Here is a 15,840-nt window from a genome sequence, read left to right as displayed (position 1 = left end):
TATATATATATATATATATATATATATATATATATATATATATATATAAGCCGAGAGATATCCTTCTCGAGGCGCCTATTTTCATAATCTTACTCAGTGCAATAGGCACCTCGAGAAGGATATCTCTCGGTTTATCATATATATATATAATATATATAAGCTAGTATAGCTTCTTCCCTAGAAAGTGGAGAATCGAGAATAAATCATCTGTAGCAATGACTAGATAGAGAGAACGTGGAAACATGTAAAATAAGTAAAGAATGGCATCATGACTAGATAGAGAGAATGTGGAAACATGTAAATTAAGTAAAGAATGGCATCTCCTCTTTATTCAGCTCTTTCCTTTGAAAGGTGAAGGATGATGAAGAATAAATGAACCACTCGAGGAAAGTGAAGAGAGCATCCAGCTCGAGTGAGTGGACTTGTAAAGTAAATACTCATTCCGATTAGGTTGAAGTGCATGCAAAATTTGACAAATTATGCGAAATAGGTGGTGATCGTCATGTTCCTTTGAGCTTTCCTCTTTTAAACAGCTCAAGGAAGCTTAAAAGAGGCTGAGATTTTACAAAGAAGCAAGAAGCTTGAAATATCCTTGCCATATTCTAGCAGAACATCTAAACTTGAATAAACATGGACGCTGAAAATGCCCACATTATTCAATGGTTTGAAGAAAGCCGGGAAGATTCGTATGTTTCAGAAGAGGGAGGACATGGGAAGCCTGCGAGTCTTTTCATGGTGCCAAAAACAATGAAAGGAAATTATGATGTTGTCTACAGTCCTCAGGTAATATCTTTGGGGCCTTATCATTTCCTCAAACCTCATCTTGCTGATATGGAATTCGAGAAATCTAAAATTATTGCAAGAGTAGTAATGAGCAAACTTCCTCCTCTTTTCTTAAAACCAATTCAAAAAGTTAGAGATGGAGGAAGCCTTGATTCAGATTTGCAGCATGACAACAGCTTTTTTGGAAGTGTAGTTCCTCATTATAGGGATTTCTATGGAGACTATCAGTTTCTTCAAAATCTGAAAGAGGAGACATTCGCCTTGATGATGTTTAGGGATTCTTCATTTCTTCTTGTTTTCCTCGCACAACATGTTGCCAATCGCAAGAATGGCTGGCCTCATTTGAGGCCTTTGTTGCTCAAACATGTTTTTATTATTCTCCATTCTGGATTGAGCCCAATGAAGATCAAGGTTTAGCTAGTAAATTTCATCTCTTGCATTGCCTCCATTCAACTGTTTATAGCAGGCCCCGTTATAAGGATGCTGGCAAACGTCCTGTTAATGGCTGGTCTCTCTTCAAATGGCTAAAAAATCGTAGTCTTTGTCTCAGAACAAGAAATGGTAAGAGGGGTGATAAAAAGAGACAAGATCCCTCTAGCCTGTTTAATATTTTTCCCTCTGCTTTAAAATTAAGCAAAGCTGGAGTGAAATTCAGGCATTATGAGGGAGGCATTGATCAGATAAGGTTTGACAAAGCCCACTCTACTTTATATCTTCCTGTGTTGAAGGTCGGTATTGTGACAGAGACGATTGTTAAAAACCTGATTGCTTTTGAGTTGTGTTCATCAGAGAGTGAAGACAATTGTGTTATTAGTTTTGCTCGTTTGTTGGACGAGCTGATTCAAGAGGTCAAAGACGCTGAGGAGTTGAGAAGAAATGGAGTCCTTGTGAACTGGTTTGGGAGCGATGATAAAATGGTGGAGGTTGTGAAAAACATGAGCAGTACTTGTACATGGAAACCATACTTCAAACCTGTGAATGATACGAGAAGCAGCCTCAAGGCTTACTACTCAAGAAGCAGCCTCAAGACTTACTACTCAAGAAGCACATGGAGAATCCTGTGGATTGAATTTGTGGACACATATTGTTCAAAACCATGGCTTTTGATATCTGCCGTCGCGGCTTCTGTGTTGCTTGTTATGACTGCTCTGCAAGTTTTGCGTTTGTTCTACACCTGCAATAAGAATGCCTAGGTAATTTAATATGTCTGCTAGAATCGAAATTGTTAAATTTCTCAAGTGTTCTAATATTAATTAGTGACAGATTTGGTTTTAGTGTGGAGCATATTCACACGAGACATTGCAAATAATATGACTCGTGTTTTAGTCCCATGAAAGAAATTATAAGCGAGGAGCTGCTTGCAGCTGAAGTTCTTGCTTCTTGCAAATATCTTGTTTATGTTGGGTTTTACTTTTTATTTAATTATAATATTCAGGCAAATTAAAAGAATTATGTAACAGTCATGTGCAATAAAAACAATATTTAAACAAGGGCTGCGTGCAGCACTAGTCCGTGCCTTTGGTGAGCTTAGATAATGAATGAAGGGAACATAGAGTATTAAACGTGGTCAAGAATAACAACATGTGTAACTGGTTCAGTCATTGGATATAGTGGACATAAATGCAGGAGCAGTCTGGGAGCATAACCCATGTATACCATAGTTACCAGAAACGTGACGGGAGACCTTCGTTTCCCGTTGCGACGGTCGAAACGGGTTTTCCGTCACGAAACCGCCGTTTCAAGAGATAATTTCAGTTGTTAATAATCTCAATCAAATTAAAAAAATATTAAATCTTCCTCAGTTTTGACTACTGCAGAAACATAAATAATACATCGACCCTAGGAAGTAATATTTTAAATTTTTTTAGTTTATGATCAATTAAGTATAGTTTCATTTATAATTATTTAGCATTTAATTTTAAATTGTTACATTTAGAATCCGTTAATAACAGTTTCATTTATTAATTTTTTTTTGGAATGTTTGAAGTATGAGTTAACTATCTCTTAATTTAATTTATACATTTTATTAAAAATAGTTAATTATAGAATTAAAATTAAATAATTTATTTTCAATTTCAATATTTAGTAAATTTATTAGACTTCTTACACATCACATTTTATATAGATACTAATAATTTATAATTAATATAAATATAGATAAAGTATATATATATATATACACACATTTCTTATGCGCAACTTTTCATATATTGCGTTTTTCATTTTTAGCGTTTCTCGTTTCTGGTAACATAGGAGTCAATGGAACACTTTGCTCTCATTACTTCTGCATCATGTTCACAGTAGCGAAGCATCAAGATTTTCTATAAGATTGTCCATTCAACTATTACTTTAGCTAAAAGCTATCTAATATAAATAGATATCAACTACTACTCCTACAACATAGATAGAAAAACTACTTCAAAGTTAAAATTCTTGATAACGTTATCATAAATTGAGATTTGATGGTAAGGAATACCTAAGGCCCCGTTTGGTTGCTGGAATATGAGTGGAATAGGAAAACGAAATTAGAATATCTTTTATATTCGTTGTTTGGTAAGCTCAATCGGAATTGAGAATAGGAAGACATATTCCAATTTTGCCCCTAAAATGAGCATATGTCTATACCAAAAAATATCTGTTATTGAAATAGGCCATTCCCATTCCCATTCCGATTTTCCATTAAAAAATATTTTTTATTATTTTTTTATTATTATTATTATTATTTTTTTAAATTTAAATTTTTTTAATTTTTAATTTTTTTTTTTTTTTTTTTTTTTTGTACTTTTGTACTTTTACTTTTTGAATTTTTTTTGTTAAATTTTTAAATTTTTTTTTTAATAACATTTTTAAAAATTATATCTATTTGTTTAAAAAAATGAAAATGAAAATAAATTAACTAAAAAACTAATAAATTAAAAAAAAATTTAGGAAAAATGTTTTTAAAAATACAAAACTTAACCTTATTCCTATTTTATTTTTGTACAACCAAACAATAGATTAACATATTCCAGTCGAATTCCAAGTGCACCAAACATGATTGGAATTGTCTATTTCTATTCCCATTCCTCATATCCATTCCCATTCCATTTTTCTATTGTAATTTTCTATTTCTATGCCAGCAACCAAACGGAGCCTAAATGTTGTCCGTAAGCAGCCACGTGAAGGCAGGTTTGGTGGTCTTCCCTTGGCCAGAGGAGCATCCAACAAAATCCCAACTGCTTCAACATGGCCATGCTCTGAAGCAATTATCAGAGCCGACTCTCCAAACTGATTGCGTTTATTGGCTGCGCACTTCTTGTACTGCAGAAGAGTAGTTATAATCTCAGCGTTTCCCCTTTTAGCAGCTTCGTGCAGCGGTGTATTGAAATCAGCATTGCGAGCTCCAGAATTACAGCACCCATTTTGTAGAATCCATTGAACCAACATCAAATGGCCTTCCCTCGCAGCGATGTGAAGGACACTATTGCCTTTAAACGTAACTTCCCTCACTTCTCGAGGGTTTTGCTTATACAGTTTCTTGATATAATCAGTATTGCCATCCTTGGCAGCATTGAAAACTTCAGAATTCATCTTTCTCAAGTGTTTTCTTCCAAATCTTGCTTCCCTGTTCTCTCTCAAACTGGTGAGTCTCTTATTGGAAATCTCCTCGCACTTTAATTAATCTTCATACTTTATCACTTCAAAATTTATTATCCACCTTGTCTTTGAAACCTCCTTAAATTATTAAGCGATACATGTTTTCCATGCAGTGCGTAAAAGCGAAATCCCCGTCATTTTGTTCTCGTTTGGAAGAATTTCGTCCGCTTTAATGTTTTCTGTGCCCGTGCTTTCTTTACCAAAAGAAGAATAAATAAAGAGTGACGGTCTCCTAAATTTCCGAAGTCTCGTCTTTGCAACGAATCGAATAATCTTTTTTTTTATAGTTTTGAAGTACTCCCAAATCACCTCTTTAAATATTCTCAAATTAGTACTTCTATTTAAAATATTTCAAATATTCTCTAATCATATGGAAAACTCTAAATATGTCTTTATGTCGCAAAACATTTGGTTTTAATTGAAGTAATTACATTATCTAGATATTAATTCATCTTTGTCTAAAGGCACCTTCTAAGGTTTGAGCCTTGGTAAATAGCTTTTCATATATCATGTCATTATTTTAGTGTTATTCAATTGACTGAGCTAAAACATTTGACAATATAGTTATATGTTTATTTAATTATTAGAAAGTTTAAATTAATAATTATATTTATTTTTATACAAGTTATTTAGATAGGGAATCAAGTTACACGCAAAAAGGGTAATGTTGATCTGATTATAGTTTTAGTAAAAATTTATTCGCAGAGATGATGTAATGAAGAAACATACTATTATCCTCATGATTAAACTAAATTAACTAAATTACAACCATTCAATGTTGTCCATATTCTTAAAATTTTATCAAATAAATTTAATTAGTTTCATGAAAATAAGAGAAAATGATGTAATTGTGTATGTGTCTTAATTCAATATGACTCTTAGTATTACAATTGTCAAGGTGCATTTAGGTCAATTTGGCTCCTTGCTATCTTTGACATATTAGACTCGTCCATTGTGGTAGCTAAAGTATGACATCTAATTTTGGTGTGCGTTGCCTCAAAATGTTTTAATACATTCTATTGAGGTAGAAATTCTAATACATATGTATTGTTTGAAAATTATTAAAATAAAATATAGAATACTACTCTCTATATTATTAAGCTCAATATATTAATTAACTAGTTATTCTCTTAGATAAATCTTGAGTTCCAACCCAATAGAAAACTAAAACATCTATAAAAGGATGTAAATGAAGAACATGGGTGTTGAACTTTATTGAGACAATCTACTATTGTTCTTATGTTAAAAAAATGGTCATTACAATAGACTCAGTTAAAAATACGTAATGACTACTAATAAAGGAGATAATCCATTTAAATGGGGATTCATTTTAAATATCGAAAGAAAACTATTTCTAAGATTATTAAGGATATAATATTTACTTTACAGGTTATTTAACATTTCTGAATATTCATTAAAGAAAGCACAAGAACTATGTTCTCAAAATCAATTGCTAATATAGCTAAACCATATATATTACTATAGGAAACTATCATAAACTTGTTAGCATAAATGCTAATAGTATTCCTATGGGGTGGAATCCTAGTATTATTGGAGACATGATTTAGATGTTATGTGTTGCATTCATGACAAAGTTTTTCATTCATGTCAACATACAAGTTATTCTGTGAAGACTAGCAAAGAAACGTATAGAGTTTGGGTTTGTGTAGTTTGAGGAATAAAGATCAACTTATGCACACTTGGGAATATATTCTAGAGTATATCTAGATGTTATAGTTAAGAACACATATGGAAATATGAAAAATAGATAGGGTTATGATGGATTTAGTGATGACAACTTTTAGATAGTGTTTTTGGAATGAAGGTACTATTGTTTGGATTGTATCTCCTAATAGAGATAGAATCTGGTTTAGTAAACTTGAACATATGTTGAAGTAATTTTGAAGATGTTGTGGATGATCATGCACATTTGGATGATCAATGGGAGGAAATTTATGAAGATAATGAGCTAACAGGTTGCTGGAAATTGTAAAAAAGGATGTAATATTGAAATATAATCTATAAATGTAATATCTTTAGTTGGTCCTATATTATTATTGTAAATTAGGAAAGCCTCGAGGATGACTCAATAATTTTGTTTAGGACTTGGTATAAAGGAAATGTGTTCTCCTTGGTTGTAAACAATTAGTGAGATCATTTCATGAGATATGAACTTAAGAGTGAGATCCAATGCAGATTATATGATGTTATGTATTGTCAAAGCTTACATATCTTTTTGGTTTGAAAAGAAGTGATTGGTGCAGTTGAGGCCTGGTGAGGTTACAAGGAATTGTATTTGGCAAAGAGATTGTTGTTGGATACTAGTTGATATACAGTTGTATTATTTAGTGAGGATAGTCCTAAAGAGGTTAAGATAGTGGTCCCATCTGTCTTCCTTTCAACTTCTAATGTAGCCCAAACCCTTCAAAGTAATAACTCAGAAAATATTAACACAAATTTTCAAAATGCTAGATTCTTCATTAAACTAGTGCCAACTCTACTCTACCCCTACAATGAAAGAAAACAACTACTTATTACAATTTTAAAAATTACCATATTTGGCAGATTTTTGGGAAAACCAAAATTTTCCATTTTTTGGTAATTTTCAAACCCATCCTAAAAATCTCAATTTTTCCCAAGAGAAGACCCCAACTAAGGCAAGATGAATTGCCAACTAATTTATGAAATCAAGAATATGATTTCAGATTTATTACAAGAAACAACTTTCAAGAAAACTAGAAAAAAAACACAAAAATCTAATTTCAGCCAAAACCCACATTCAAGTAAAAAGTCACGACTCTCAAAAGTTGATACATCAACTCCTAATAGGGCTAGCATAACTCTTAATAGGGTTGGAATTTCCTAACAAGGATTCAAACTATCATAATAGAGACTCATATGCACTGATTGTATTTCATTGACCCCTAATAGGGTTTATCCTTTCATAAAGAGAATTTATATTAATACATCATCTTGTGAGTACCATTCCCACCAGAGTTCTCCATCTAATCAATAATTTCCCTAGTTAACTAATCTAGTGTTATTGTGTATGCTTATCTTTATATGGTTGTTGAATCTTCTATTTACATGTTTCAAAATTAATAAGAATATTGAGATTTTTTAAAATTGTATAACTGATTCACCCCCTATCCCATGTGATCTTGGTGAACTTTACTTTCTAAAAATTGGTATCAGAGCATCGGGTCCTTGAAGGAAAATGTTAACAATTTAATGAGATCTATGATATAGTTTAGAAAAAAAATTAGATGTTTGATGGAGTTAACTATTATGGTTGGAAGGAAAAGATGGAGAAAAAATTACTATGCATGGGCTCAAGTTATTGGTTCATTAATAAATATAAAAAGGATGTGATCGAGGAAGACAAGCTTGAAGGTTGTGAGAAAATAAAAAAAGACACATTCATGTTCAATAGACTTCTTAGAGAAAAACTATTGTTAGCTCTTGTTGAAACTAAATTTTCTCAGGTAAAATCTTTAAGACTTTCTCATGAAGTTTCAAAATCTTTGAAAAGTACATTTGAAAGTGATAATCATTCTTGACAGGGAAGATTAGAGAATTGAATATGCTTATTTCAAGATACTAAAATGTGGAAGATGGATCTTTACAAAGTTACTTTGGTAGAATAGTATAGATTTTTATTGATGGTGATACTTGTGGAGGAGAGAAATCTGAAGATGAATTTTCATGGAAGATTTTGAAGAGTTTGACACATGCATACAGACATAAAAACATAAAGGATTGAACAAGTTATTCCCTTAAAAAAAACTTTACAAGTCAGTCTCTTCTCGGGAAATTACAGTTAGAAAAAATGAGGATGAGATAGAGTGGACAATTTCTTAGAGTTGAAACTTCTTTTAACATATAAAATGTTCAACTTGTTTGATAAGGAGTAAAATTACAAGTGGAGATTATGCTAGTAGAAAGTGAGGAAAAGTGGACGAAGACAAAAATATTGAGGAAGGGCTTGCTTATGAAGACATAAACTAAAGGTAGGAAAAACTAAAGTCTTGGGCTTCTAATGAATATGGTAATTATTCTTCTAAATTTCCTAAGAGAATAAATAATTTTAAGAATCCCTAAAAATAAATAATGACTAAGGATTTCCTTTTTTTCTAATGAAGAGAAATTAAATGCTAGACTAGAAGAATTCTTGAGTTAAAGCGATGATGAGAATGATGAAACAAGCTTTGTTTTTTTCCAGGAAGAAAGCCCTAAAAAAAGAAATTAGAGAAGAAAAATCATTAGTATTTAAAGTGTCAGTATCCATCACATATAAACATCATAACTCCTTAAAAATAATAAGTGTTTAATGTCCATAAGTCCTAGGTCAATGCATAATCAAACATAATATACAATGTCCAATAGCCGATGATATATCATAATAATAGCAATATTTCTCAAATTAAAAAATCCATTAGAGTACAAAATGCCTATCTATGGTGTATACACAATACATAACTAGCACTGTCACCTGACTTCACACATCTCTTTCATTGCCTCAATATAGATAATCTAGCTCCATGAGTCTCTCTACCTGCCTTGGTGGTCTCAAGGATACACCCTCACTATCCCCTCTCTAGCATGCTAGATGGTCTCCTATAATATGAGCTCTCTCTAAAGCTCCTCATCCACTAATCCTTGGGAATGGCTCTCTCGTATGCCTCCCTCCAACATGTATTCTCTTGGCCTAGTCTCAACATGAGCCTCATGCAACTCTCTACATTCGGACCTAAGTCACGAGTACTCTCTATCTTCTCTAGTAGGGTATCCTCCCTCTCTAGTATCTCTAGTACTTTATCCTGGTCCCTTAGAGCCTCCTCCATCTATCCAGATCACAGTGCACAATTGTATTCCTCAATTCATGATGAAGATACGCCAACCGATTGGCAACTCCAATGGCTATATTCAATCTTTGCTTCCAATCCAATTTGCAATCTAGTGGGTCATGCAAAAGAATATCCAGGCTAAAATTAACCATGAATTTTGACACAATGATCATTTCTTGGCCATTGAAGAAGAAGCCTAAAATTCTCATAACATTTCTGGGAAGAATTTTCCCCAATTTCTCAAGCTCAGATAAAAAGTGTTCTTCACAGCACTCTCTATTCTCTTTGGCCATCCGCAAGGATTCCCTTGTAGACTGTTCCAAATCGGCCCATGGATAACTTGACTTTTGAGTGTCACTTTCCTCTTATGCACTTTTCCAGTATTAGTTTGACACTCATACAATCACTCTTATCAGAAGCATAGCTATTGCCTCTATCCACTTTTAATTTTTATACATAGTAACATTGCCTTGATTACAATTATATTTTATCTAAAATAGTATATTGTGTATAAGCCTTAAGTCATGCCAAAGAGCCACCTATAGGAGCATAATAGGCTAATCTAATGACAAATGACAAGCAACATTCTTCCCTAGAGTATATCTAGTGTTTCTCAAGATTTTAGAAAACATCATTTCAGGTCCAAGTACAAGTTTGATATTCACATTCTAAGAAGCCATGATAACATAAAAGTATGTAATTCTTGATCAAAATAACACAAAGTTATTATTGTTTGAACTCTAACTAAACCCTAATTGAAAATTTGAAACCTAACCCAAATCAAACTCTAAGCGTTGTCATGAAACATATTTGGTATAGAGTTGAAGTAGGTTTGGGGTTTGGCAATGGCTAGGGTTTAGGATCAATTTAATTTACTATTACGATTAGGGTGACTTTATTCAATTAAGTTTATGATTAGTAGTTCACTTAGGTTTTAGGTTAGGGTCCAATATACTTAATGTTTATGTTTAGTTAATCTTTAAATACTAAACTTGGTTAAAGTTTTATTGTAGAAATTATATATAGAATTAATGTTAATCCTTATTGAACTATTACATTAATGTGAACCTAGCATTAATTGAACTATTACACTTAAAGTTAGGAATTATGCTAAAAGAAAGTTTATTTTTCATGTAATACTCAATTACATCAATTAAAATAAAAATATTATGTAACATTGAAAATTAAAAAAACTTCATGTTTTTTTCTTAAATATATTTACAACATAATATTTTTAAAATAAAGAAAAGTTTAACAAAAATAAATAAATCTATAAGACTATAATCAAATAAATTGTGTTCATGCTCATACAATCACTCTTATCAGAGGCATAGCTATTGCCTTTGTCTACTTTAATTTTCATACATAGTAACCTTGCCTTGATTACAATTATGTTTCATCTAAAATACTAATTTTGTGATTATTTGCACGAATTCATTCTGGAATCTGATGCAAGTTTGTTTGCCATAATTTCAATAATGTTACACTCAACTAAATTAACAATATCATTGGAAAGAGGGTATCTATCAACGATAGGTAAAAAAGATGGATTGTCATCAAATAATTGCCCCCTCTATCTTTACAAAGTCCAAAGTGCAGATTGTTGTGCAGTTTTTATTCAACTATATTATAGGTTTTTTAACACTATCCAATTTTATTAAAGTTGCATAATTACTATTTTAGGGCATAGTATTTTATGTTTATGAAAAGAACGACGCTTCATATTCTTCTCAGTGCCCATGAGTTTCAAAGGTTTGATTTTAATTTTTGACGCCTCTTTTATGCAAAGTATGCAGGGATCCGCGGGCGACCTCCGGCACAAATCTTCTCAATATTGTGCACACACATCATGTTTGAGAAACGCCACAGTGTGCTTTAGTAAAATTGCATCTCGGTTTATCCTTATAACCTGTCCCTTTTAACATAGTCGGAAGGTCTCGAATTTATTTAAATCACCATAGTTTCGAAATAATATTTCACCCGCACATTCACGGCATCACTTCTTCCTTATGCAGAATCTACGATATGGGGACTGGTAGATGAAATATTCTAAATCAATTGCTTCCGTATTGAATGCCATCTCTCCCAATTTCTTTGCCATTATTCCAGGTGATGCTCTGCTTAAACCCTTTCAAAACCTTCACAAGTCGAATGTTCCCCTATACTTTTAACATACTATCCTCCAGCTTCACAGGTTTTATAATGGGATCTCAACATACTTGAATATAATTGTCAATCTTCAAACCTTAAGTACTCATGCACTTCCATTTAAATAGATTTTGCTACATGGCTTGTATGCTTGCGTAAATAAATGACATTGTCTTGTATAATCATTTTTTCCAAATCGAAGTTGTGTGACCTTCCACAACTAATTAAGGCTTGTTTTTATCCCAAGCAATCAATAAAGCAAGACCAGGAAGTAGCTAGTGGAGCCAATTTGCATTGCCATTGTAATCTGTGCTTGCAATTGGTTTTTAAACTGTAATTCAAACCGTACAATGGTGTATTTTGTGGAGGTTCCAAGAGAGCCTAAGCAAGCATACTAGATTGTTGCTCCACGAGGGTTTTCTTTGGGAAAATTTTGTAATTTGTGGCCTCTATCATCAAATTGTTTCTGTACAAGATTTTCTGTATTAACCTTCACTGTACCTTAAACTAATACTTTAATTTCATACACTCCTTAATAGCAATCCAAAATACCTCTGAGGTTATACACAATACTGAACCTGATATGATGCTTGAATCTACCCAATACTCCTATTTTGCAAAAGGGGTCATTTTTTCCTTCAATGGCTCCCATTCATATGACTGAGATTTTATATTCATCATATGCATACCTCAACAGAGAAGCTCCTTTAATTGTAAGGAGAGAAGAATGAAATATTTTCTATGCAATAAGTTTTTGTATACCAAGATATGCTTTGATAATTCCTCATTAAATTTCAAACATGCTTCATTTAATGCTTCCTAAATGGAGACTCTAAAATTGGAGCTCCATCAGTGGCTCTTATTGGGGCATGTGCCCCTTGTGAGCATAGTGAGCATCTCAGCTATCTCTGGAGGAGCAGACCAATTTCTTTAGGGTTTTGCTTCACCATCGGTTATACAGCTCCAGGTATGATCGTTGAATTTTCTTATCAAAATTTTATTTGGTATAATCTTTTATGCTTTTTTCAATGATATATTATATCTAATTACTAAGGTCTTTTTTCCTGTAGAAAGAGCGTATCAAGATGATAGTTTTGGAATTGTGCTGTTAGAATTGATAAGTGCTTACAGATTTTTGGTGATGAAGGACAGATTGATTGAGGTCTCCTAATTGTCAATAATCTTTGTTATGCTATCACTATGTGGTAGCATATATGTTCCGCGAAGCTGAGCAGTAGAGAGATCTGACAAAGCACCATTACCACTTGAGCAGAAGGTGATATCTCTATTAGGGGTTTTCCATCTTCGACCTTAATTGATATTGAAAAAGAGTGCCCCTTCACATAAAGGGTGTAGGAGGAGGGCCAAGCTTTCGCTCACTAGAGTATAGGATTTCTAGACCTTTGAGAATAGGTGACTTAGAAGATTTTTCAGCCTCGAGTGGAAAATTTCTCCTACAGGGTATTGATATTCTCTCCTTGTGATGTGGCCCAAATCCTGCATTACTGCCTCTGAGAATAATAATTCTTCCTCCTGCTTTTGGTTGAAACTGCAGTAACTACATTTTTTTTAGGGGAGTTGAAATCTGTAACATGCACCGAATGCAGCAGAATTGAAGACATCTGCTTCCTGCAAACATAATATGTGGAATGCCTAAGATGCATCGGAGAGTTAATTTCCATCTGGCATGCCTTTTTAGTTTCCAATCGGAGATCTAGCAAAGAAGACACTACCCACTCATATTTTCTACCCAAACATTGTGATTATGTACTTTGTATCCTTGTGACAAAGTGTAGACTGTTGAAAAATTTAAAAATCATAGAGCTTGGCATGCAATTAGAAGAGACGATGGGAGGTTGGGTTAATGGGAGGGATAGTCTTCTCATTCTAGTAAGAGCTCTGGGTAGTAGAAGAAGCATCATTGTCCATTGGTAGCATGCGAACATCAATAGTTTTAGGCATGATACCCTAGTGAAGAGCCATCGCTCTCCTCTCCAACCCAGCAATATAGGAAATAGATATAATAAAAAATAGGAAATAGATATAATAAAAAACTAAGTCCTAATATATGAAGTCAAGAAAATTACCGCATGAATGAATGGAAACTACAAAATTGTAATAGAATATCTTTGAAAATGTGCAGCAAAGGAAAAAAACACAAGAGGAACTCATGAACAGAAGAACTCTGAAAAGCACAGCCAAAAGCTAAGGGATTGTCGAGAATGGTAAAATGGTAAAGATGGTGATAATAAGAAAACCCCATCATGAACACATATCTTGAGAAATGAAGCAAGAGCCATGACAAGGAAAAGCCCAGGAATGCCAGTCGAACATGCAAAGGGCACGTGCTGTGCAATGTAGAAAGAACAGGTGGAGTGGAAAACAATTAGATTTTTATTGCAATATAATCAAAAGACTATCAGGAAAGTCATCTGGAACCAATAGAAACACGAAAAATCAAACTGGAAAATAATGGTAAATGGAAATGCAAGGTGGAGGAAGATTTTAGTGGGATTGTTTTAACATTCAGTAAAGTCTCGAGGCAACGTCTAATTGAAAAGTGCAATGAAAACATTAGTCCCCTAAACATCGACATTCCACCTGTTATAAGTGTTATAATTTTTTAATAACTAATTTTAATAAAATTTTCAATATCCCATTTATTCATATTTAAAATAGAATTGTTTATTTCAAAACAAATATTTAAACATTTTTAAAATTTAGACAGTTTTATAATTTAATTTAAATGATTGTAACACTATACTTTTATATTTTTCTAAATTCTAATATTTTCTTCAAATAAAATAAATTATTTCTTACTATTTTAATAACAATTTGACATGACAAACAAGTGAAACTAAAAGTAACACCTAATCTAACATGATATTTGATGTAATAAAAATGTATCTATTTTTAGAAATCAAATTAAACTTTTATTTTAACATATTATTTTATAAAATAAACTAAAGTTGACTCCACCCCAACATAATGATTTATATCATATAAATACATCTATTTTTAGAAAAACCATTGCTTACCATCTTTAGTGTAGTGACAAATAAAATTTCTTATATATAGTGCATCGGATCACTCTCCAAGCAATTAGAGTGGCTTGGAATCTTACAAGATTTTATTGAAGGAATAGGAGTGAGAATAATGGTGATATGGAGCCCTTCAGACACAAACATTACTTCACATGAAGGCATCTAGCACAAAATAAGCGATGAACACTTGCCCTTCTTTGTATTGTTTGTAATACTCACCATCTCCACGATGTCCATAGTCTGCTTCTCTACTGCCCTTTGGAGATTATGTAGACATATGAGAAATTTATCATGGATTGATGTAGTTCCAATTGCATTTGAAACAGATGAGGATTACCATTCCCAAATAGATGAAGAGTACCAACACCAAACAAACACTGGCTTGAACAAACAAGTTAGAGATGCCCTGCCTGTGTTTGTGTATAAAGAAGAAAAGTTTCATGAGGATGATAATGAGCCACTCACATGTGTAATTTTCTGCTCCAAATTTGAGCAAAATGAGGAAGGGAGAGAGTTTCCCAAGTGCAACCATAGGTTTCATGTGAGTTGCATTGACATGTGGTTTCGGTTGCACTCTACTTTCCCACTATGTAGAATCAAGGTAGAGGCTACCATTTATGATGGAAAAAGAAAACTGGAAGAGGAAATTAATTTATGTTCTGATTGATAAGAGGAGTCTAGAAAAGGGAAATAGTTCTCCAAATGTTGGAGATATATGAAGAAATAGAGGAGGAAGATAAAGATATATGTATAAAATAGAGGAAGATAATAGAAAATTTAGATATGTGTAAGGAAAGATGAATTCTATTATATACGGAAAAAATAGAGGAAGATAATAGGAAATTTATATTTGTGTTAGGAAAGATGAATTCTATGGAGTTCAACTGATATATAGATATAAGCAAGGCTTGTTTTAGTAGTTGACATAGTGTTCTTCCACACCATAATTTTTGGTTATCAACTTCTTTAGCTACTTTGAATACATTATTGTACTTCTTTTTAGTTCTTTGTTGTATGGGAGTAGTAATTATATTGTTCATTTATAGTTTTCCTTTTGACAAAAAGGAAAGGATGGTCTATGGAATGAAAGTAAATGATATTCACAAGGTACTTTTGCAATCTTTATTAAAGAATCTTATTTTTAATGTATTATTCTTTTTTATTAGATAAATTTGTAGTTTTCTATATTCTACGGAATGACAGTAAATGATATTGACAAGGTACTTTTGTAATCTATATTAAAGAAAAGCTTAATTTTAATGTACTACTTCTAATTATTGGATAAATTTGTAGTTTTATTTTTTGGGAAAAGGAAAAGATAGTCTATGGAATGAAACTAAATGTTTTCAAAAAGAGGGGTAAAAATTTATTAAGACAGAAAG

At 32.4% G+C, this 15,840-nt stretch overlaps 1 protein-coding gene across 1 annotated transcript; it reads left to right on the top strand.

Annotated features, from left to right (window-relative positions):
• The first annotated feature begins 630 nt into the window (after positions 1 to 630).
• LOC149549799 (putative UPF0481 protein At3g02645) lies at positions 631 to 1,987 on the top strand. Its single transcript, XM_089794378.1, has 2 exons — positions 631 to 783; positions 1,059 to 1,987. The coding sequence occupies exons 1-2, from the start codon at positions 631 to 633 to the stop codon at positions 1,974 to 1,976; spliced, it is 1,071 nt and encodes a 356-aa protein (XP_089650504.1). The 3' UTR covers positions 1,977 to 1,987.
• Positions 1,988 to 15,840: the final 13,853 nt, after the last annotated feature.

The sequence above is a fragment of the Cupressus sempervirens genome, chromosome 7, assembly GCF_028749045.1.
Source record: "Cupressus sempervirens isolate cs-2001-9-10 chromosome 7, ASM2874904v1, whole genome shotgun sequence".
NCBI lineage: Eukaryota > Viridiplantae > Streptophyta > Pinopsida > Cupressales > Cupressaceae > Cupressus > Cupressus sempervirens.
The sequence above is the reverse complement of the archived record's forward strand: the minus strand, read 5'-3'. Positions and strand labels throughout refer to the sequence as shown.